Source organism: Anolis sagrei, chromosome 1 (genome assembly GCF_037176765.1).
Source record: "Anolis sagrei isolate rAnoSag1 chromosome 1, rAnoSag1.mat, whole genome shotgun sequence".
In the NCBI taxonomy this organism is placed as follows: Eukaryota; Metazoa; Chordata; class Lepidosauria; order Squamata; family Dactyloidae; genus Anolis; species Anolis sagrei.
The window spans coordinates 86,481,812-86,506,354 of NC_090021.1; the positions used below are offsets into that span (position 1 = coordinate 86,481,812).

At 42.1% G+C, this 24,543-nt stretch overlaps 1 protein-coding gene across 3 annotated transcripts in view; it reads right to left on the minus strand.

The window, feature by feature from the left end:
• NKAIN2 (sodium/potassium transporting ATPase interacting 2) overlaps positions 1–16,252 on the minus strand; it is a 635,701-nt gene extending 619,449 nt beyond the window's left edge. For 2 of the 3 annotated variants that reach the window (XM_060753280.2, XM_067466859.1), the window contains exon 1: positions 14,888–16,252. In XM_060753280.2, the coding sequence (XP_060609263.2) occupies positions 14,888–14,980 (93 nt within the window). In that variant the 5' untranslated portion in view covers positions 14,981–16,252. The remainder of the gene's footprint in view (positions 1–14,887) is intronic. The other variant, XM_060753281.2, reaches the window with a different exon arrangement.
• Positions 16,253–24,543: the final 8,291 nt, after the last annotated feature.

Sequence of the window (24,543 nt, forward strand, 5' to 3'; positions counted from 1 at the left end):
CCCAACAGGATGTAACTAAGGCATGTAGTACTGTGGCCAGATCTGGCTTCTTAAGGAACAGGCACAGTGGGTGCACAAGTTTTAATTGTGCAAAGGCCCTCCCAGCCACAGCAGATACCTGGGCCTCCAGGAGGACCCCCAAAATTCAGACCTGTGTCTTCAGGGGGAGTGTGACTCCATCCAGCACAGGCTGGATCCCTATCCCTAGTCTTCCTTTCTACTTACCAGGAGTACCTCTGTCTTGTCTGGATTAAGTTTCAATTTGTTTGACCTCATCCAGTCCATTACTGATGTCAGACACTGGTTTAGGGTCAGGACAGCTTCCTTGGAATTAGATGGAAAGGAGTAGTAGAGTTGGGTATCATCTGCATATAAGTGGCATCAAAACTCTGGGTGACTTCTCCTAGTGGTTTCATGTATATGTTAAGCAGCATGGGGGACAAAATGGAACCCTGTGGAATCCCATAGGTCAATGGCTGGGGGTTCGAACAGAAGTCCCCAAGCACCATCTGGGTACAGCCCACTGCAAGACAGTGCATCCCAGTCCCATCTCAGTGAGACAACCCAGATGGATACCATGGTCATTGGTATTGGAAGCTGCTGAAAGATCCAAGAGACCCAACAGGCTCACTCTCCCAGTGTAGTTCTCTGCAGAGGTTGTCCTCCAAGGTGACCAAAGCTGTCTCTGTTCCATAGCCAGGCGTAATTGAAATGGATCTAGATAATAATCTCATCCAGAAATCCCTGAAGTTGCGAGGCCACCACATACTCCAAGACCGTACTCAAAAAAGAGGAGGTTGGACTGCCTGATAATTATCCCTTATAGAGGGGTTCAGGGATGGCTTTTTAAATATAGGCCTCACAACTACCTCCTTTAGGCAAGCTGGGAACCTTGCCTTGTTCTAAGGAGGCATTGACCACCACCTTCACCCACTTGGCCAGTTCCCTTCTGGCCTGTTTGATCATCCAGAAAGAGCAAGGACCTAGAACACATGTGGTAGCACTTATCTCTTCAAGGGTCCTGACCACATCCTCAGGCTGCACAAATCATGGTATCTGCTAACCAAGCTCACCCTCCACAATTGCAGGCTTGACTTTGATTGATTCAATTATTCATGGATTTGATTAAAATGTCCTCTCTGGGAATCTCTAGGTCCTCCAGTACAACTGTATAGTCCATATCTGTGAGATATTGACCATAGAATCACATGGAAAGACTTAAGAGATTTTTAGAGATGTGTTCTCTTAGGTGAAAAAAATAGCAATTTTTAAATTGGTGTTTTTCTCACTTTGGGGGGGGGGGGGGGTCCTGTGGAGACCTGTATCTACTTCTTGCCATTCTCATGCAGACATTGACTTCTGCCTCACTTTTGACTAAAAACATGTGTTTGCTCATTTTGGCTCTTCCTTCCTACTTTTGAATTCTAGTATGTTGTGTACCAAATCCACTCCAGGCTTAGCTTAGTTTAATTTCCTCAACCCAAATAGCATAAGTTTAGTAGAAAAAAAATATCCCTGTTATTCAAGACTAGACAGATATTTAAGCCTGTAATATTAAATCTACTTACTTGAAAATAAGCCTAGGGCTAAACTGGTGGTAAGCACTATGCAGCATATGATGAAATTTTTAGACAATATAAACTTATGTGGCAATAAATGAGTGGAAATACTAACATTCTTCCACTAAGTATATTGGGGAGATTTAACAACATTTCAAAGTGCAGCAATACTGCTGATATTCCTACTACCACAGAAGGTATACTAAGAATGAAAATAAAAGAAGAGGTTACTGAAATGCTCCAGATTTCCCATATGCTTGGGCGGGGAACAAAACAATGAGAGGAGTAATAAAATACAAACACAAAAAGAAAAAGGACAATATAAAATCATCCTGAAGCATATTCATAGAATTGTGACATATGGATACATCCAAATTTAATTTGCTATAAATACACAGAATGAAGGAATGTGAAAGAATAATATCTTTTACAAGAATTCACAGAAGAAAAAGATTCTGCAGAGAAGACGCTCATCTTTTCAACATAGGTTTCTATGCAATAACGCTAGTTCTATATCATTCATTGAGACAAATACTATAGGTATAGTGTTTCAAGTTTTCAAAGGGCTTCATGTGCATTATTTAATCATAATTATCACAAGATCCATGTATCATCCATATTTTAATGCCCTCTCTTGCAGATAGTTGCACTAAGGGTATATGGCTACAAGAGCAAATAAGTATGAGAGGGAGAATTGATAGCAGAAACAGCGTTCACACTTGGCCCTGTAGATTTGCATTTTAGGATGACATCCTTGAATTTGTGGAATAAACACAACTCAACTCATTGGTGCTTAGTATTGAACAGATATTGGTATCTTTTTGCTCAATCATTATGTAGTCACAAAACAGAAACAGGGCAATGAAAACAGCATAATAAGAGTATCTCTAATTCAGTGGTCCCCAGTCTGTGGTTCATGGACCACACATGGTCCACAAGAACTAAAATATGGTCCATGTCCTCACCATTATTACATTGTTGCAATGAGAGTAACTGGTCTCATGAAACCCCCTTATAGTGCCTAGGCTTATTAAATAAGGTTTTCTGTGAGTGAGCAGATGGTAAATACTGGATTGCATATGTGCTGTATCAGAAACTAGAGCTGATGTGGTCTATTCAATGCAATTTTCTGAATCAGAATCCCAAAACAACCAAACCAAATCCAAAGCTGACCAAAAACTGATTTGTAACTCTTTTAGTACTAATGTTGGAGAGTGGTCCCTGGTCAATAAAAGGTTGGGAACCATAGCCCTAATTTAACAAAGTGCAATTAGGTTAAAGAGGTGGCAAAATTTAAAATAAACTTTTCAGTTTAAAATATTTTACATTTACATGATGTTTTAGATCTACTAGATCTGAGGTAAAGTTTTATTAAGAGTCTTCCATATTGTAAATATCTCTCTACATTCATAAATACCAATAATATGCAAAGGAAACCAATGGAAAAGGTAAATAATGTCATTTTAGTAGATGGAGAATATATGCACAAACTTTATCAGGAACCTTCACAGAGTCATAAACTGATAAACATTTCTCATAACTAATGGATGAAATGAAATCAATACATTATTCAAAACCCTTAAGTATGATACATGTGGAAATAGTTCCATTCACTATGTTTACTAGTGAGCAAAAATATAAGCAATTTTATCTTTCTAGCTAGAGATTAAAAATTATGCCCCAGTATTACTATGGCAACCTTTGAACAGTCTTTAAAACTATTTCTTAGGAGACTTTACCTTCCAGTTTATGAACAGGTAAACTAACACTAACTAGTGCTCAGTTCTTGCTTGAAAAAAAATGGAAGTGGAAAATAACATTAAATGTCTGGCTGTTTAGGATGCCAAAAATGTTTTTTTTTTTCCTTTTCCTAGGTAAATAGCACTTAATTTGGTCAAGAAAAACTTGTATCGCTCAGGCTGAACCTTATTATTTGTTAGTAATCATGTTGCACCTTTAGAAACACACATACAATCCAATAAAAGAAAACAGGTTTAACAATTAGAAACAGAATAAAAGATAGAAAAACACAATTTAATTCCATTTATATTTCCTATTATCGTATCTCTAAGTAAGGACAATATTTGAAGAGTCAAATCTTTTCTTAGTTGTCAAGAAGTTTCTGCTATGTGCAAAGCTTTGCACACTCACATGCAGTCGGCCACATACTAACTTAGTCTACTATCCACAGAAGAAAAGAGTTATGAGTAAAACCTAAACTTAAAAAGAGGTAATATGTCAGCACTGGTAATGCTACTAGCAGGTTTCAATCTGCAAAAATCTTATCAAATTTACTTTATTCAATTGAAATAATAATAACAATAATGCCAATCGGAATGTTCAGTAATAAGTTAATTAACATTGTTGAATAACAGTAAAAATAAGAAATTAGAAGCCATTTTAATGTAAACCATTGTTTACTAAATTTTATTCAACAGAATGTTAGCAAACAACTGTTTGAGTTGTGATTCAAAAAGCTACAGTATATCCAAAGATAAACATTGTATTAAAAAAAAACCACAGAGGGAAGAAAGCTGTCTGAAAAGTGTCTCACATAGGACAGAAATGATCTTGATAAAGGGAAGCTCAACATCAATAGCATAGGCATACAGGATTAGCTCCCTGAATTGTTAGACTTTGGTTTAGGTAGTTTAAGTACATGTCTGAGGAAGAGATGAACCTTGGAAACTGTATCCAGAAAGCTGTGCTGTTTACCTTCCTTTTTAGCCTTACCACTCTCATCCATCAACACACTCCAATTACAGTTCCCAAGCCTAAATGTAGCCTTATGGTATCCAACTGAACTCTTATATTATGTTTGACACTTAATTGTCTACAGAAATGAACTAAAAAAGACTGTACAAAATCTCTTCTTAGTGAAATCTCATTAACTTCCATACTTGGTACATCTACGGTGCAATAAGGGTCTTTGGACCATAATGAAATGTTGTTGTTGTTGTTGTTGTTGTTGTTGTTGTTGTGAAATAATAACTAGCTATAACACCTGAAGTACCCATAGTTCTATCAGAATCATAGAAGCACATAATCTTTTCCTGATAGACACAGCCTGTTGTCCTATCGCAATCACATTCTTTACGCATATGGAAGCATACAGTTATTGGAACCTATATTTGTGGTAAAGCATAGTGTTCAGAGTTTCTCTGACTCCTTTATATAATAAACCATGAGATTGCCTTAGGCCATATGAAAAACTTTGTCCAAGTCTCAATGATGATTGAGCCAACTATATACTCTGCCCTGTATATTGATAGAAAGTTGCATGATTATTAAAGTCTTTGATTTTATATTTGTAATTTTTTCAATATTCCTAAATGACAGTCCTTTCCTCATTCCAAATTTCCCACTTATATTTTATTTACAATATTTATATACTACCTAGTAATCAAGGTTCTCTAAGCAGCTTAAACTCAACATTTTAAGCAACAACAAATGCATTAAATATAAGAATGAAGTCAAAACAGAATAAAATCATCTAAAGAATAAAACAGAAATGGAAGCACAACAGGAGATAATATCACTGATAAGAAAACCAACAAAAAAGAAACAATGTCAGCACAAGGAATTTTAAAAGCTTTACAAGATTTTAACAATCTATAAGCCTGAAATAAATAGGTCATCATCTGGTGATGAAAAGACCATACTACAGGATTGTAATTCAAAGTCTGCATCTTCTACAAGGCTAAAACAAACAAGTTTCCCTTCATAGTTCTTTTCATACCTCTTCTCTAAAACAGTGTAAAACCTGTTTGTTTAAGTTGATGTCACACTAAAGTCATGGTCTTGAGAGAAAAAGCGAAGAATAAACATATAATTATGAAAACATATTCACAGTTTTTAATGCTGATAAATTAATGGAAGCAGGAATAAAACTGAAGGACTTTGTGTTCAAATTTATTAATAACTATTTAATGCATTAGACTTAAAAGCAGACCTTAACACATACAAAATGCATACATTGCTAAGATTTTATTTGAAAGGATTACTTTATCATGAGTGAGGGAATTTGATGTAGTAAGTTGAAAGTTATTGGTTAATTATATATATATATATATATATATATATATATATATTCTAGGAGAAAAGGCACATGTTAATTAATTGAATTTATTCAACAATATGTTGATTTCTCCTTTTAACTGGCTCTTTTTGTGTTCTTATGTTGCTTTTTCCAACCAGATATTTTGCAGAAATGTGTCTATATCCACCAGCAGTAAGAAACATTGGTAGTCTAGGAAAGGCATCATCAGCTGATGTTTCAACATGACTGAACTGGATTGGATACTGTGAAATACCACAGACTGTAAAATATCACATCCCAGAAAGATTTCTTTGTGGGATGAAGCATTTGTTGGGCATCCATTTAGAAATCTTCTTCTCCAATTTGGGAATAGCAGGCTGTGCTGAAAGTTGGTTGGTTTTTTATCATTACTTTTTAAAAAACAACAATAACAAAACCTGCTATTTATTCTGGGGAAAATACACATTTTTTTCAGAGCTGAACTTCTTGTTTCCTTGGGTTTTTATAACAAAGAAACAACAAGCAACAAAGAAACATAAATGCAGATAAGATAAAACACAGTTTGAAAACACAACCGTTGATCCTTCTACAGAAAAAAAAGTTATCAGCCGTAAATAATATGGCTTTCTCAGATGACAGAGTTGATCTCTGGAACAATATATTTCAGGGCTTGGGGAATAAGGGAAAGAAAGTGCAGTCGTGCCCTTCTCTCTCATCCTACCCCATGTTGATTGTCTTTCTTACTAAATCTGCTTTGCTGTGCCTTTGGAAGGGGTGAATCCAGTAGAGATAGGGGTTCACGGTATATATATGACTTTGCCTTATAAGAACATTATTGCACAAGACTGGTGAAACACAATCACAGCAGGATAAAAACAGCTTAGGATAGAGCATACCACACATGCTATATTTCTCCAATAGTCACATATTTTCATTGAAGGGAAACCCCCAGCAATGAATCCAGCATTGCTGTTCTTCACTTATGCTTCCTTGTGCAGTAATGTTCTTCTGCTGTGGTTTAAATATTGCAAAGCCAAGGAAGGTCTTGTGAGAATTGTGGAATTCTACAAATGGGCAGTTGTAGCAAAATAGGGGAAAATAGGAAAACAAGAAAAAACACAGTGCAGAAGGACTGTGGAGGCAACATGGGTGAAGCTGTATGAAAGGCTAATTGTGGGAATTCGCATCAGCAAAGTGCCAGCATTGTGAAATATATCAGTCATTATTCATATTATTTATATATATTTTTCCACTTTTCTCCCACAGTTGGGACTCAATATTAACAGAATAGTAACAGAATATGTTACTATTCTGTTCCCTTCTAATCTACATTGTTTATATCATAAATCTTGTACAAATGGTTTCTAAGAAATACATGTCTTCTAAAGAATACAGTTCAATATTAGGTAGTGGAAAACCAGCATAGTATAGTGGTTTGAGCATTGGACAATGATGCTGGAGACCGCAGCTTGAATCCCCACTCAGCCATGGAAATCCACTGAGTGACCTAAGGGGAAGGCAACAGCAAACACTCTCCGGACAAATCTTTCCAAGATAAAAATTGTTATAGATTCACCTGGGGCCCACAATAAGTCAGAACATACACAACAGCAACTAAGTAATTAAATATGTCACTGTTTTATAACATATGCAATATAAACAATTAAAAATACTATAAAATATGCATACTAGTCCTATTTCCTCTGTTAATTAGGCATCACTGATGATTTCTCTAGATACCACAAGTGTCATATTGTACATAACAACTTTTATTTATGAGAACTTAAACAATCTTAGCTGCACCAGCAACAAAGTATGAATCAGTATCTCTAAGTGGTGGGCTAAATTAGCTTTAAGTAAAAAGTTCTTATTACTTACTCTTGAATTACTACTTTGTACCTGGCAAATCTGATTGAAGCAAAATTGATTATAGAACTTTCCCATTAACTATCAATATCTATCCAAGTACAACAACTCGGGTCCATACTATTTGACAAACCCTATCTCCCACTATAGACCAACTCAGATACTATGGTCATCAGAGGAAGCCCTCTTCTCAATCGCACCCCTGTCTCAAGTATGTCTGGTGAGAACGAGAGAAAGGGCCTTCTCTGTGGCCACCACCACCTCTGGAACTCCCTTCCTAAGGAGTTAAAGTTGGCCCCTACCTACCTCCTTCCCTCCTTTCAAGAAACAGCTGACGATGTACCTTTGCTCGCTGGCTTATGAGCAGGTGGAGGAGGACTTGGTAATATTACCATTATACCTCTGATTAATAGCTACCATCCGTATCCATGCCCTGTTTGCCCCACCAGCTCAATAGGTATCTTGAGAACTGATCAATCTATTTGCACCCAAGGAAAGGTAAAATTCTTGCTTCTTTTCGATGTCTGATGTTTTGTCTTATGTCTGATATAACAGGCTGTGCTTTTCATTTAATTTTAGTTGTTAAGTCACAATTTGTGTTTATATGTTGGGTTGCTAAATTTCCATTACTATGGATGTATTGTTGTTTACATTCAGGCATTGAATGTTTGTCTTTTACATTTGGAATCTGTCCTGAGTCCCTCCAGAGAAATAGGACAGAATATAAATAAAGTTTTATTATTATTTATTGTATGATGATGCTGTTTTTATGCTATTTTAATATGTTATTGTTCTGTTTTTAATTGTATGTTGCCTTGGGCTTGGCCCCATGTAAGATGCCCTGAGTCCCCTCGGGGAGATGGAGACAGGGTAGAAAAATAAAATTCTTCTTCTTCTTCTTCTTTATTAGAAATATTTGTTGTTGTTAAATTAACTGGTAAGAGGCTCTTCTGCCACTTAACCTAAATACTTTTATAAGATATTACAGTCATATTGTATAGGACATTAAACACTTAAATCAAATTAGTTGTGATAACTTCCTCCAAAGAATCCTGTGGTTGAGTGAACCTCCATCCTTCATAAGAACATTTCTTTTCAATATTCATTGAAGAAAGTCATGACAAATCTCTATAGACACAAGTGGGTTGAGTAATGATAATTAAATCCCCATTTGAAGTTACTAAGGATTTATTTATTATTTATACAGCCGGATTTTACTATGGTAAGTGTGCCCTGTATATGCTTTCAAATATGAAAAGTTTCATAGAGCATTTAAATCTAAGTAAAGCATGCATATTATGCATTCCAACAAGCTGTAAGAAACAAAGGCCCCTTCCACACATCTGAATAAAATCACACAATATCTGCTTTAAGCTGGGTTATCTAAGTCCACACTGCTATATATTCCAGTTCAAAGCAGATATTGTGGGATTTTCTGCCTTGATATTCTATGATATAGGGCTATGTGGAAGGGCTCCAAATAAACCAAACCACTATTTAAGAATTTGCAGTACATGCAAATAAACTCATCTGGAAAGTAGATATTTTGCTACCAGATTAAAACACAGGCTATGGAAATCAATCTTGAGTTACCTCGCAAATAGACTCACAGAAGTTAATAAGCCACAAAGTTTTTTACTAAGTTATGTATAATTTGGGATAGTCAAACATTATGAAAATTCAAATGATTATTTGAGGATTCTTAAGAACAAAGGCAGAAGTGACTATAAATGATGTTCAAGGATATACCAGAAGTTTGCAATTAGCTTTAGAGTGATTACTTTCTTCCTATATGTAGGTATTCGGTTTGTTGTATCTGGATTCTGAGGGCCCTTCCACACAGCCATATAACCCAGAATATCAAGGCAGAAAATCCCACAATATCTACTTTGAACTGGATTATCCAAGTCCACACTGCCACACAGGTGATTTTATTCAGCTGTGTGGAAGGGGCCTGAGGCACAGGTAACCTCAGAGGCTCGGAGTGCTTTTTGCTATCTTATTCTCATTAGCTGCACTAGTAGTTACACTTAGGCACCTTCCACACAGCTGAATAAAATACCACATAATCTGCTTTTACTGGAATACATGGCAGTGTGAACTCAGACAAGCAAGTTCAAAGCAGATATTGTGGGATTTTCTGCCTTGGTGTTCTGGGTTATATGGCTGTGTGGAAGGGCCCTTAGATTAAACAAGTGGTTCTCAGCCTGTGGGTTCCCAAATGTTTTGGCCGTCTACTCCCAGTGATCCTAACAGCTGGTAAACTGGCTGGGATTTCTGGGAGTTGTGTGCCAAAACACTCGGGAACCCACAAGTTGAGAACCACTGGACTAGACTAATGTCATGCTCTCTGTGTAAGTATGCTTTTACTATAACTCTGAAAACTTAAGTTACTTCACAAATTTGTCATCAGAATGCTTCTGGGGCTAAGTGGTTTGATCATACACTACTACTTATACATCAGCAGCATTGGCTATCTGTTCATTTTTTGTGTTAGTTTAAAGCCCAGAATGCTTATAGATCAGGAGATGCCAAATAATGCCTCCGCCCACATGCATCTGCCCAAGCCATGATATTAATATTGGAACTATTTTATTTATACATTTATTATTTTATTTCTGGTATTTCTATCCCATTCCTTCTCAACCCCTGAAGGGGGACTCAGGAAGGCTTACATTTGGCAGCAATCTGATGCCATTACATATAACACAGCAATATAATAACAATTAAAACAATAAGTCAAACATTCATTAAAACAGTAAAAAAAACCAGTATTAACTAGTCTCAGGCCAACAGACAAGGCAAGTGAGATTGGTCAAAACAGGACCTTTTCAGTACCAGCCCCATACTTGTAGAATTATCTGTTTCTGGCAGCCTTTATGCCATTCTTAAATATTTTATTTTTTATCTTTTTTTCTAACCTACTACGTAAAACAACTACATTTCTACTTTGTCTTTTCATTACGTTTGAATCTTCTGTCAACTTTTTTTGTATGATGCCTTGGGAGGACTTATCCTTAAAGATGTATTGGAAACAACATTTCATAACTAAATGATATTCCAATTGTATTGTCGAAGGCTTTCATGGCCAGAATCACTGGGTTGTTGTAGGTTTTTTCAGGCTATATGGCCATGTTCTAGAGGCATTCTTTCCTGACATTTCATCTGCATTTATGGATGCTTGCCATAGATGCAGGTGAAACGTCAAGAGAGAATGCCTCTAGAACATGGCCATATAGCCTGAAAAAACCTACAACAACCCAGATATTCCAATTGAAACTCCATCCTTTCATAAGAACTATGAAACTAATTGAAACTGAAATGAGAGAGTCAATATATTCCTGTCAAAGAGAAGGAGACCTAAAACCCTTGGTCCTATGCACTGTATACTTCTATGGTTATTCCATGCTGTTACTGGAAAAAAGCAAACGATTCCATACAAACACACTGGCTGCTATCCTATTCAGTAAGACAAAGATCTGAGAAAATATACATGAAAGTGTCATATTGTTTTTGATAAAGCTATCTTAATAACTTTGCTTCAACTTTGTCATCACTTCTGAAAGATACTAGTTTCCATTTTTTTTTAATGGGAGTGAAATTAAGTCAATGCCATGACAGTTAGCAATAGGGATATCTGGAAACCTCCCCTCAGAAATAAAGGGTGGGCCAAAAGTCAGAAATGGGTTTGAATATTTAATAACTTCTTTCGTTTTTGGTTTTAACTTACAATACTATAGCACCATATACAGTATATGTGTGTGTATGTTAGTATGTATGTGAGATAGATATAGATATAGATATAGATATAGATATTGGCCCATCTTTTAGAATCAGCTTTTCAATAAGATATTAACTCCTTTTCCATCCAGGCAGCTCTTTGTCAGTTCAGAAGATGATAAGTGTGACAGGCAAGGTCCACCATGTCAAAAAGTCCCTTGAGACTGCCAGCACCCATAACCATAAAGGTCTACTCCACACTTTCATGATATTCTGCACAGCCATAAAAATTAGCGCACAGTAATCTAAGATTACTACCAGCCAAATATATCTTCAACAAGGGAACTGCGGTCAATCATGGCTCTACAATTAGTAGAGCAATATACTTGAGGTAGTCTCATTCTCATTCTACACTCTAAGTTGTCCATCTTTTAAAAATGTTTATAGCCACTCTAATCTCTCTAACATTACCAATAACAAATGTATGAGTTAACAGCCATCCCAGTCCAACTCACAGGTGGTATCTTGCCCAGATCATTCAAACTCAAGTTTCTCATCCTGCTGGAGATTACTGATAAATGAAAAATCAAAAAGTAATACAGAAGAAGGAAAATTGGGGGGGGGGGGGTCTCCACTGAGAGTCAACTGCACCTCCCAAATCCTGCTGTAATCAGCATTATTAATTTAAAAAGTAATGTTCATCAGTAACTTTGCCAATTGACATGAAGTCTTATTCAATACATTGATGTATATACCATATATATCTGGCCTGTGTTATGACACAGTCAAAGCACACAGACTGTCATCACATCCTGCAGTTTATTTCATATAAGACTGATTCAAATCCTTTCATGGATCAGACACCAAGAAAGGGGAAGCCTCGTCCCTTGAGTGCTCTAACTGGAGGTCAGCGGTGACCAGCAGTGCTGTAGAATTTGAAGAGGCACGAATGGAGGGTGAAAGATAGAAATGTGCCAAAAGGAAGGCATGTAAGCCAACCCTGATCAGGATCGCCTTCCACTTGGAAAGAACATGCGGGTCAAGAATAGGGCTCCACAGTCACCTACGTATCCACCGCCAAGACACTACACTTGGAGGGCCATCATACTTGGACAACGAGGCCCTCCAAGTGTAGTGTCTTGGCAATGGATACAAGGGATCGCCTATGTAAGTAAGTATAGTATATGCATTTCATTTCTTGTAGTTTTCAACAGAGTTGAAGTCATAATGTTTTATAACATCCAACATCAGTGTATTTCCACTCACACATTCAGTCCTAAAATTTGCATTCCTTTTCAGACAGGAAGGAGAGTATATTTCTATCTTTGTACTGCTTTTCATTCTGCTCCCAAACTAATGTTAAATGAAAAAAATGAAAGCACTGGGAATCGTCATGGTTATGGTGACGTATGTAAATAGTCCTATGCTGAGCCAATGGAATGTCATATATTGCAATGCTAGGCACTAGGGCTAGGTAACAAGAGAGAGCTGTTGCCCTGAATATCACTTGCAATAGTATAGTAGTTATAATGGCGAACCATTCTTGGCCTGATCCAGCCTTCTAATCTTTGGCATATCGAATGCAATAATATTGTTCTGTGTAGCCTTTATTAAAAAACAAAAAAGTTCAGTGATAAATGTTATCAAGATCTTGTAAACAGTGAATACCCCAAACATTCCATTTACCTTAGTTGGTTTCCTCTCCCTCACAGAGATTGAACACAAATAAATAAAATAGACCAGCAGAATACTTCCATTAAATACAGAGAGACATGATGGATTCACCAAAACATATAAAATGCACTGCACATATATATTTCCCACATACTGATGTCAGTATCAAAAAGGTAGGCGATCTCTTCCCTATAGTCTTCTTAAGCATCTTACTTTATGAGATGTTGGTGGTATTTTGATGCCACTATTTCAGCATCTCCTCCTTTCTCAAAGGTACCAGCTTTTAACATCTCTACTGTGTTACATTTTACTCACATGTAAATCTTAATGAGATCAAACAGGCTTTCTCCTGGGTAAGTATGTACCTAAGGGTACCTAAGAAACCATTCCAAAAACATCTCCACCAAAGCTGATTTCTTCAACACATAGTCAAGTGCAGCAACACCTTCCATGTGGCTAACTGCCTCAATGCCACTGTGTTTCTGCAGCATCTTTTCATCCTCGTTTCGAGGCATTTAACAAAACTCCAACTGTTACCGGAGACACAGAGACTGCAACAGATTTTCTTGTTAGCATTTCATTATTCAATAGGCGATCAGCCTAGAGTTCTCCAGTCTGCTTTTTCCTTGCTATACAATTAAATAATATCTTACCACACCCTCTTTTTAAATGCTTAATTTGTATTCTACTGATGATCATGATCATGACCAAAACAGTATTCACTCACTTCAATTTAGGAAACACAACTTCCATTCTGTGCCTAAAGCCTTCCTGAGGGTGAGTTAACTTTTCACCTCTTTCTTTGGCTATTCCATCCATAGCTATTATAGTACAGGTTGAGGATCCCTTATCTGAAATACTTAGGACAAGAAGCATTAAGAATTTGAGATTTTTTGGAGAGTATATGGAATGGATACACACACACACATGTATATAACAACAACAACAACTTTATTTTTGTACCCCGTCTCCATCTCCCTGATGGGACTTGGGGTGGCTTACATATGACACAAGGTGCCTACAAACAGCGCATAAAATAAACACACAGTACAATAAAAAAGTAAAACCAATAACACATAAAACAACCATTTAAAACTAGGAAGAACACCCAGTAACCTATGGTGACAACTGTCATAAGAAATGGCCATGGGATGCAAGTGCAATGCCATGTCGTTGATTGAGGATGATTGGGGCTAGACATTTTCAAAGGCTTGTTTAAATATCCAATATACATACATACATATCAGTCATTAACCAGTAATAAGTACTGTCATATATGTATAACATGGGGAATCTGGAGATGGGACCCATGTCCAAACACAGAATTCATTTATGCCTCATATACACTTTATTCACACAACTAGAAGTTCAGTTAAGCATATAATGTGCATGAAAGTTTGTGCAGATGGTACCTTCACACAGCAAAGGTATCACTATCTCTGCCACCCATATGGCCAATTTTGGAGTATTTCAGATTTTGAAATCCCAGATAAGGGGTGCTCAGCCTGTGCCTGATGAGCTGCTGCCCTGGAGCACCTCCAAGACTCTTGTGGTCTTCCTTCCTCCAGAAGCGAAAACTCTTATCACTTGAGGTGCTGTGGGGACACAGCAGGTGCCCCATTCCTTGGGAAGAGATACCCTTCCGAGGAGCCAAAGAGTTTGGCTTCTTAGGTGTCAACCGAGTTCCCTTGAGTCTACTTTCTAAGCAAGTTCAGACTTGCCTGGGATGCAGTCCCAGGGGATCCCTGGGGTTCACTTGAGGAGACAGGTAAGGGCCTGAACCAAAGTCACAGACTGCTTGAGCAGGAAGAGACCCCAAAGGCCGTATAGACCTACCATGTAGTCAACACGCACAAAGTCCGCTTTTCCCCGGGCAGGACCAAAAGGCGGGGCACACACACTTTGCCCCCCGCCCCCCTCCTCGAGTGTGTATGTGGTTTCTGAGGGAGTGGGCCCAGTGGGGAGGGCGCCAGCGTGGGAGTGTGTGAGTGCCCCCTCCCTCCTCCTCTTCCACCCGGGTGGGACTTACCAGTTGCATGCCACAGAGGAAGATGAGGCTGCACCTGCCGCTGCAAAAGCCCATGGTTCCCGCCGAGCCCTCGCCGCGGCCCCGCAGTCCCATGCGCCGCCGCCGCCGCCGGGCCCTTATCCAATCAGAGGCCGGCAGCCGCGGAGCCAGACCCAGCAGCACTCGGGGAGGGGGCGCCGGACCTCCTCCTCCTCCTCCCCGCCGCCGCCGCCGCCGCCTCCTCCTGCCAAGTCCCGGCCAGCGACGGGCATCAGGCTCCCTCCAGCGCCGCCGCCCGAGCCTCCGCTCCCTTTGCGCCCAGAGGCTGCCGCTTCGCCTTCCTCCTCCTCCTCCTCCTCCTCCTCCTCTTCTTTATCCGCCACCAGCCTCAGCAGCAGCAGCAGCCCCCCACACCGCCCCTCGGCGGCCTTTCCAAGTTTGGCCCCCTCCGTGAGCCATCCAGGGAGAAAGGAAGAGGGGGAGAAAGAGGAGGCAGGCAAGGAGGGAAGGCTCCCGCTCCTGCCAGGATGGGCTCTCTCTCTCTCTCGCTCTCTCTCTCTCCTTCCTCCGCGGTGCTGTGGCCGCGTCCCCTCAGACAAGAGGAGCGGCCTCTCCTCCTCCTCCTCCTCCTCCTCCTCGGAGCCGGGTCAGACTATGCTCTCGCCTCTCCCCGGACCCCTCCCTCCCTCCTCCCTCGCTCTCTGCCCCCTCCCTCCCCGTTGTGCCCGAGCCTCCTCCGCGGCGCCTCCATTCAGCGGCAGAGCCCGTATTCCCAGTGCAGCACGGCAACAGAAGGAGGAGGAGGAGGAAGAGGAGGAGGAGGAAGGGAGCTGGCTCCTGATGCTTTTGCTGCTACTGCTGCTCAGAAGCATGACAGGCGCTGTCTCTCAATGTGCCGCCGCCACCGCCGCCCCTCAGGAGCTTAGCAGGGCTGCGGGGAGGACGGGGAGGGCGGCGTGGGGGTTCACAGGGGAAAGGAGGGGGGACGCCAGAGGGAGAAGCACCCCTCTTCCGCCTCCTCTGCGCCCCCTCACGACTTTGCTTGGGCGCTCGACTTTCGGGGTTCTCTCCCTGCTCAGGAGGAAGAGGAGGAGGAGGAAGACACAAGGTCTGCTTGTCCCCGCCTTTCCCTCCCTCCCGCCTCGGGCTCCCTCTTCGAGCCACAGCGCGAGCGCCTTCCTCTCTCTCTCTCTCTCTCTGCTCCCCGCAGGCGTCGCTGAGGAAACCACCAACTTGAGGGGCGCTGCCTTGTGCTGGGAGAACAGGGACCACCTCACTGGTGGGAAGGGGGGGAGTGTTTGAGGCCTCGTTCGAGGGGCTCAGGGAGAGGGTAGCGCGCCCTCTTCGCCTCCCGGAGCACCCGAGGACACGGCCGGGCCGCCGCCCGCTCTCCTTCGCCCCCCCCCCCCCCGCCTTCGCTCCCGCGCCTCGGAAGATGCGGCGAAAGGGGGCCGGCGTGGGGCTCGGTGCTGCCGCCTGCTGGGCGCGCGGGAAGCATCAAAGAGGAGGAGGAGGAGGAGGAGGAGGAGGAGGCCAGGCAAATCCAGCACCTTGGACGGAGCCATGCTTTCGGAAGGGAAAGCATCCCGAGTCTGGGACACTTATTTTGCATGTGTGGGTATACTTCCTAGAATTGCCCGGCAAACCTAAGCATAAGTTGGTCGGCCTTACTAGTTGAAGTTGCCTCTAAAGATTATTATTATTATTATTATTATTATTATTATTATTATTATTATTAGAAACACAACAAGATGACTCCACAGCAGGCTCTACTGGCTGTTGAATTGGATCACATTTCGGTCACTTCCCAAGTGTCTAGGACTGTGTGATGTATCGGCGAATGATGCATCCAGATCCCAGTAAGGTGGCCTTCTGCAGCTGGCAGATGGTAATTTTGTCAAACACAATCGGCGCTAAGTGCAGGCCAAGGTCTTTAGGCACTGCACCCAGTGTGCCAATCACTACTGGGACCACCTTGACTGGCTTGTGCCAGAGTCTTTGTAGTTCAATCTTTAAATCCTCATATCGTGCCAGCTTTTCCAGTTGTTTCTCTGCAATCCTGCTGTCACTTGGGATTGCAACATTGACGATCCATACCTTGTTTTTTAACACAATTGTGAGGTCAGGAGTATTGTGCTCCCAAACTCTTTCTGTCCGAATCCAGAAGTCCCAAAGGAGTTTGGCGTGTTCATTCTCTGTAATTCTTTCCAGTTTGTGATCCCACCAGTTCTTTGTTGCAGGCAGATGGTATTTGTGGCACAAGTTCCAATGAATCATCTGAGCATGTGATCCTACCAGTTTTTTGTCATCATCATCATCATCATCATCATCATCATCATTATATTTCTTTATACTCAAAGGGGACTCAAAGTGGCTTAACTTAAAAATACCAAAGCATTGACATCTCCAGCCTTGGACAGAGCCTTGCTTTCAGAAGGGAAGACATCTTGAGTTAGTTTGGGTCTGCGATACTTACTTACTTACTTTACTTACTTAGGCGATCCCTCGTTGGATGAGTAAGATGGTCTTCCATCATGGGTTTCCTTGTGGGTCCGCATGTGGCTGTGGAGCCCTATTCTTGCTCTGCATCTTCTTCCGCAGTGAGGGCATTGGTTTCCAGGTGGAAGGCGGTCCCGGTCGGGGTTGGCTTGACGCGCCTTCCTCCTGGCACGTTTCTCTCTTTCACCCTCCACTCGTGCCTCCTCGGATTCTGCAGCACTGCTGGTCACAGCTGACCTCCAGCTGGAGCGCTCAAGGGCCAGGGCCTCCCAGTTCTCAGTGTCTATGCCAGAGTTTTTAAGGTTGGCTTTGAGCCCATCTTTAAATCTCTTTTCCTGTCCACCAACATTCCGTTTTCCGTTCTTGAGTTCGGAGTAGAGCAACTGCTTTGGGAGACGGTGGTCAGGCATCCGGACAACGTGGCCTGTCCAGCGGAGTTGATGTTGGAGGACCATTGCTTCAATGCTGGTGGTCTTTGCTTCCTCCAGCACGCTGACGTTTGTCCGCTTGTCTTCCCAGGAGATTTGCAGGATTTTCCGGAGGCAGCGCTGATGGAATCGTTCCAGGAGCTGCATGTGACGTCTGTAGACAGTCCACGTCTCACAGGCATATAGCAGGGTTGGGAGGACAATAGCTTTATAGACAAGCACCTTGGTCTCCCTACGGATGTCCCGGTCCTCAAACACTCTCTGCTTCATTCTGGAAAATGCTGCACTGGCAGAGCTCAGGCGGTGTTGTATTTCGGCGTCGATGTTGACTTTGGTGGAGAGGTGGCTGCCAAGGTAGCGGAAATGGTCGACATTTTCTAATGTTACGCCATTAAGCTGTATCTCTGGCATTGGAGAGGGGACGGCTGGTGACTGCTGGAACAGCACTTTGGTTTTCTCGATGTTCAGTGACAGGCCAAGCTTTGTGTATGCTTCTGCAAAGGTGTTGAGAGTGGCTTGTAGATCTTCTTCTGTATGCGCACAGATGACATTGTCATCAGCATACTGGAGTTCTATAACAGATGTTGTTGTGACCTTGGTTTTGGCTTTCAGTCTGCTGAGGTTAAATAGCTTGCCGTCTGTCCGATAGATGATTTCCACTCCGGTGGGAAGCTTCCCATCAACAAGGTGTAGTATCATGGCGATGAAGATGGAGAATAAAGTTGGGGCAATAACACATCCCTGTTTGACACCCGATTCCACCTTAAATGGGTCACTTTGGGAGCCATTGCTATCCAAGACTGTTGCCATCATGTCATCGTGGAGGAGCCGCAGGATGTTCACAAATTTGCTTGGGCACCCGATTTTTTGGAGGATGGTCCAGAGAGTGCTGCGATTCACTGTGTCGAATGCCTTTGCAAGGTCGATGAATGCCATGTACAGAGGTTGGTTTTGTTCCCTGCATTTTTCTTGGAGTTGTCGTGCAGTGAAGATCATGTCCACAGTTCCTCTGGAGGGGCGGAAGCCGTTCTGGGATTCTGGGAGGGTGTCTTCTGAGAGGGGCAGAAGGCAGTTTGCAAGGATTCTTGCGAGGATTTTCCCAGCGGAGGTTAGAAGGGAGATACCTCGATAGTTTCCGCAGTCTGTTCTTTCCCCTTTTTTGAAGAGGGTGATGATGGTGGCATCCTTGAAGTCTGCTGGGATTTTCTCGGTCACCCACACTTTTTCTATGAGCTGGTGGAGTTGGTGTGTCAGCGCAGGTCCTCCCTCTTTAAAGATTTCAGCAGGGATCCCATCCAGTCCGCTGGCTTTGTTGTTCTTTTGTTGGCTGATGGCATTGCTGACTTCTTCCAAACTAGGCAGTGCTGCAAGCTCATCCCTGGTTTGTTGTTGCGGGATTTGTGAGAGGACCTCTTCGGCCACACTGGAGCTGCGGTTTAGGAGGCTTTGGTAGTGTTCTTTCCAACGTAGTGCAATTGACTTTTGGTCCTTCAGGAGTTTGGTTCCGTCTGATGAGCGTAGAGGCTGTATGCCATGGTTTCTTGGCCCATAGATGACCTTTGTGGCTTTGAAAAATCCTTGAGCATTATGGGTATCTGCCAGGTGTTGGATTTCTTCAGCCTTCTTTGTCCACCAGATGTTCTTGAGTTCTCTTGTCCTTCTTTGGACCTCAGCTTTTGCACTGGCGTAGATCTTTTTCTTAGCAGCACAGTTGATGTCTCTCTGCCATGTTTGGAAGGCTTTCCTTTTCTTGTCGATTAGCTGTTGGATCTCGATGTCATTTTCGTCAAACCAGTCTTGATGTTTCTTGGCTTGGTATCCAATAGATTCTTCGCAGGCTTGGATGATGGAGGTCTTCAGTTTGTTCCAGTGTTCCTCAACATTTTCGGGGTGTACTGTGGGTAGATGGTCCTTGAGTGCTGTTTGGAGATGGGCTCGCCTGGAGGGCTCTTGAAGGGCTTGGGTGTTCATTTTGCGCCTTGTCTTTCTTCCTTGGAGTCTGCGCTTGGGGGCAATCTTGATAGCCATCGTGGATCGGATTAGCCTGTGGTCGGTCCAGCAGTCGTCAGCACCTGTCATGGCTCTTGTGAGGAGTACGTCATGGCGGTCTCTGGCACGTGTGATTACATAGTCTAAGAGGTGCCAATGCTTTGACCGTGGGTGCTTCCATGATGTATTGAACTTGTTTTTCTGGCGGAAGAGCGTGTTGGTGATGACAAGGTTGTGCTCCGCACATTTGGTGAGAAGCAGGATGCCATTCGAGTTGCTGTTTCCAACCCCGTCTTTTCCTATGGTGCCTGGCCACAGGTCGAAGTCTCGCCCGACTCTTGCATTGAAGTCCCCCAGGAGAATGATTTTGTCCTCCTTAGGTATCCCCGATAGGACGTTGTCCAGCTGACAGTAGAATTTCTCCTTGATGTCTTCATCAGCGTCTAGTGTTGGTGCATAGGCACTTATGATGGTTGCCCGTTGGTTTTTGGCAAGATCAATTCGGAGGGTTGAGAGTCGTTCGTTGATGCCAGTGGGTGCTTCGGACAGATGTTTCACCAGATCATTCCTGATGGCAAAGCCAACTCCGTTCATTCTTTGGTCTTTTTCGGGCAGTCCCTTCCAGAAGAAGGTGTAGCCTCCTTTTTCTTCCTTCAGCTGTCCCTCTCCTGCTCTCCGGGTCTCCTGAAGGGCTGCTATGTCGATGTTGAAGCGTCCCAGCTCCCTTGCGATGATGGCAGTTCTGCGTTCGGGGCGTTCACTGTCACTGTTGTCCATCAGAGTCCGTACGTTCCACGTACCGAAGTTCATTTTTCTTTTTTGGCCGCAGGATGGTGACCCCACTGGACGCGGCAGTCCAGTCAGGGATAAGTGAGGCAGACTATGTTTAGGGCACCTTTTCTAGCCCCCTCCCCGTGTGGGGTGAGCAGAGTGGGTCCTCAATAAGGCTGCTCAGTCGCGGATACAGCTGCCGAACTACTCAACTGCCTCGGACCTTGAGGTAGAACGACTGAGTCCGTACCCACCGCCCATGTGCCAGTCTGTGACTAGGGGCTTCCAGATTTCACAGTCCTGCCCCCGTCGCCACTCGCTGATCGCCATGGGACTTTGGTTGCTTGGTTTTTATTTTCTTTGGAAGACGCCTGTGCGTGGGTTTTTTTAATGTTTGGAGGTCAGTGCACAACTGAACAACACACAGTCTTCACAGATGAGGTTCCACTGGTGATGTAGTTTAACACAATGACCATGGCTTCTCAGTCTGTTGCAGCCTTCTTCCGCCTTCGCAGCCGTTGTAACATGTGCCATGTTATCCTCCGCCTGCTCCGCCGTTGAGGTCTTTGGGTCTTCGGACTGTGCTTGGTCTGGGACCTCCCCTGCGGCCACTCCTGGGAGTGCACGACTCCAGTTGTTGTGCCCACAGGTTCATCGGAACACGCAAGCCCCCTCACCACGACAAGGTGACAGTCCATCGAGGGGGGTGCGATACTTATTTTGCATGTGTATTACTTCCCAACAAACCTAAGCATAGTTGGTTGGCCTTACTAGTTGTAGTTGCCTCTAAAGATTATCTCCCCTAAAGGGGACTCAAAGTGGCTTAACAATGCATTGACATCTCCAGGCCATCCTCTGTTTGGCCAGCAAGCCAATACCTTCAATCAAGAAATGGCTTCCTAAGATCTATAGCAGTGGTTCCCAACCTGTAGTTCACTAGTGGTCCACAAGAACTAAAGCATGGTCTGCCGTGTCAAAGTTGTTACACCATTGCAATGAGAGCAACTGGTCTTGTGAAGCCCTCTAATAGTGCTGAGGCTTATTAAATATGGTTTTCTGTGGGTGAGCAGATGGCAGCTACTGGATGGCCTATGTTCTGTATCAGAAACTAGAGCTGATGTGGTCTATCCAGTGCAATTTTCTGAATCAGCACCCCAAATAACCAAATAGAATCTAAAGTCGACCAAAAACTGAATCATAACCCCTTTAGTACTAATGTTAGAGGCTGGTCCATGGTTAAATGGTCTTTGGTAAAAAATAAAAATAAAAATAAGAGGGTGAGAACTACTGATCTACAGAGATACTCAGCAAAACACCTCAGCAAGTGAGAGTCCAAAAGTGGAAGATGAAAACCCGGAACCTCAATGAGTGGCTGATACCAGATGAGAAACTCCCTCCTGGGCATACAAAAGAGTGAGCAACTTGGAAGACGCTGAACAGGCTGTGCTCTGGCAGCATGAGATGCAACCTTAAGAAAGTGGAGTCTACGGCATGCGAGTGTGAAGAAGAGCAAACACAGACCACCTACTACAATGCAACCTGAGCCCTGCCGCATGCACAATGGAGGACCTTCTTACAGTGACACCAGAGACACTCCAAGTGGCCAGCTTCTGGTCAAAATGAATTTAGTATAATGCCAAGTTTTTAACTTTGTGGCTTTTCTATACATTATAACTGCATTCTCAATTCGCTTCTGACATGATAAATAAAATCAACATAACCATTTAAAATATACAAATATACAAACATTAACACAGGATTAAATATAAACAGTATTTTTAAATTCCCAGTATAAAAACCATTAAAACAAATTCAAAGTTAAAAACCACAGCACCTCCTGAAGTGTACTTAAAAACTTTCATCTTTAAAAGCCTGTCTTAATAATAATAATAAAAAGATGTCACCTCCCTTTCTCCACCTGTTGGTTTTATCAACCATAGCAGCCCAATACAACTTTTCAGGGAAGATTTCCCCATGAACTCTAATCAGAGCCAAGAGGTGCATCTATGCCAGGCACGGGCAAACTTGGGCCCTCCAGGTGATTTGAACTTCAACTCCCACAATTCCTAATGGCCTCAGACCCTCTCTTTTCTTTCCTTTCTGCTTAAGTAGCTGAGGGGGGAAAGGAAGGGACTTGAAATAGGAGTTGAAGCCCAAATCACCTGGAGGGCCAAAGTTTACGCATATCTGATATATGGTATAGTGTAGAATTAATGGAGTTTGATGCCATTTTACCTGTCAGGGCTAGTTGTTGTTTGGTGTCATTTGAGAGGTGCCAGCACTCTTTGACAAAGAAGCTAAAGGCCTTGTAAAATAATCACTCCCATGATTCCATAGCACTGGGCAAGTTCAGTTTGATTGGTGTAAAACTGCACCTGAGGTTATCAAACTGCTAAAAATTAAATTCATCATAGGCATTCCTCTACAGAAACGGTTCCAGAAAGAAATGGCATAATGCCATCATTTTAAAGGACAAGGAGCAGAAGTTTGATTAATTAGTGGAAAATATGTTTATTCCACCTCTTCCCCGTGTCTTCTTGCTGTTGTTGTAAGTGCTCGCTCCCTCCTTTACAATGAAAATGTTTCCAGCTCAGCTAACTTTACATAAATAACCTGAGAGCCAAATGGAGCCTCTCCCAAGGGAAAGGGAACCCAACTACCAAATATCTTCTGATCCCAGCACCCATCATCCCTCATCATTGTCTGCATGACTTGGGGCTACTAGAACCAGAAACCCAAAAGCAAAAGGACAGCTAGATATTCTCCATCACTGTTTTAGCTCACGCATGAGGAAAAGATCAGTGCATGATAGTTTTGCACTGCCCTATGTTCCCATAAAACTTGCCTAAGAATGTGGCAGGAGCAAGAAAATGGCTTCCCTTGAAAATATCAATGTAGAGACAGATGGCTATGGCAAGATTCAGCCCTTTAGGTGACCGGGACCTAAACCATGTAGGGCTTTGGACTGTGCTTGGAAATGGAACCATACCTAGTAGAGCTCTTGTATTTGTAACAAGGGCTTAATGTGCTCCTTATAACCAGCTCCAGTAATCTGGTTTAATAAACTGATTCTTGGGATTCACAGTGGCCTGTGAGTGACATTAACTTACTTTAGTTATGTGAATCTCCGTAAGCTTTGTTCTCAAGCAAAATCATACTTTTATCATTGTTCTTTACTCTAAACAATTTTCAAAAACTATTCACAATTCAAGGCTTAGTCTGTGTAAAAAATAAACATGGTGACTTTATTCAGGAAACTTGTTTCTGTGCATAAATGCATTTTAGACATAGAATGTGTCTTTTTCTATACACACACACAAATAAATACCCCACCTACAAAAAACATTTTAATGCAGAATATGTCCTGAACTGTGCAGATTTTCACCTGTGTAAAAATATCTTTAAGAAGGTTTCCAGAACTCAAGAAACCTATTTATGAACTTTTAAAAATCTTTTGAAATATTATTTCCATCCCTAGACTATATTTAACTTGTGGTTATAGTCGAAACCTAATCACAGTGTCAGGTCTGAATTTGGGCATCAAGGGAAATGAATTTGTGGGGTTCAGCACAAACAGATTTTTTATTCCCTGATCTTTCTTTTGACTTGGAAGGAAAACCTATCTTTTCTGGATAATTTTTCAAACTGTTTGCCTTCATCCAATCCATTACAGATGACAGATACTTATTTAGAAATAGCCTCCTTTGTGTTAGGTGAAAAGAAAGAACCGAATTCTTCCACATCTCTAGACCACCTCCACCAATTATTGTATATACATGTTAAATAATATTGGGGGGGGGGGGAGTCCAGAGCCTTAAAGAAGTCAAAGAAAGAATTCTCTAGCTTCTGTTCCAGACTTCAATCTCTAAAAGAATGATCTCCTTGTCTCTTTCCAGTAACATGGACTGTAAGAATAATTTATTGAACATTAGCCAAGGCTGACATGAAGTTTTGCTGAACCAAAAGGAACTCATTCCTGCTTTCCAGCTT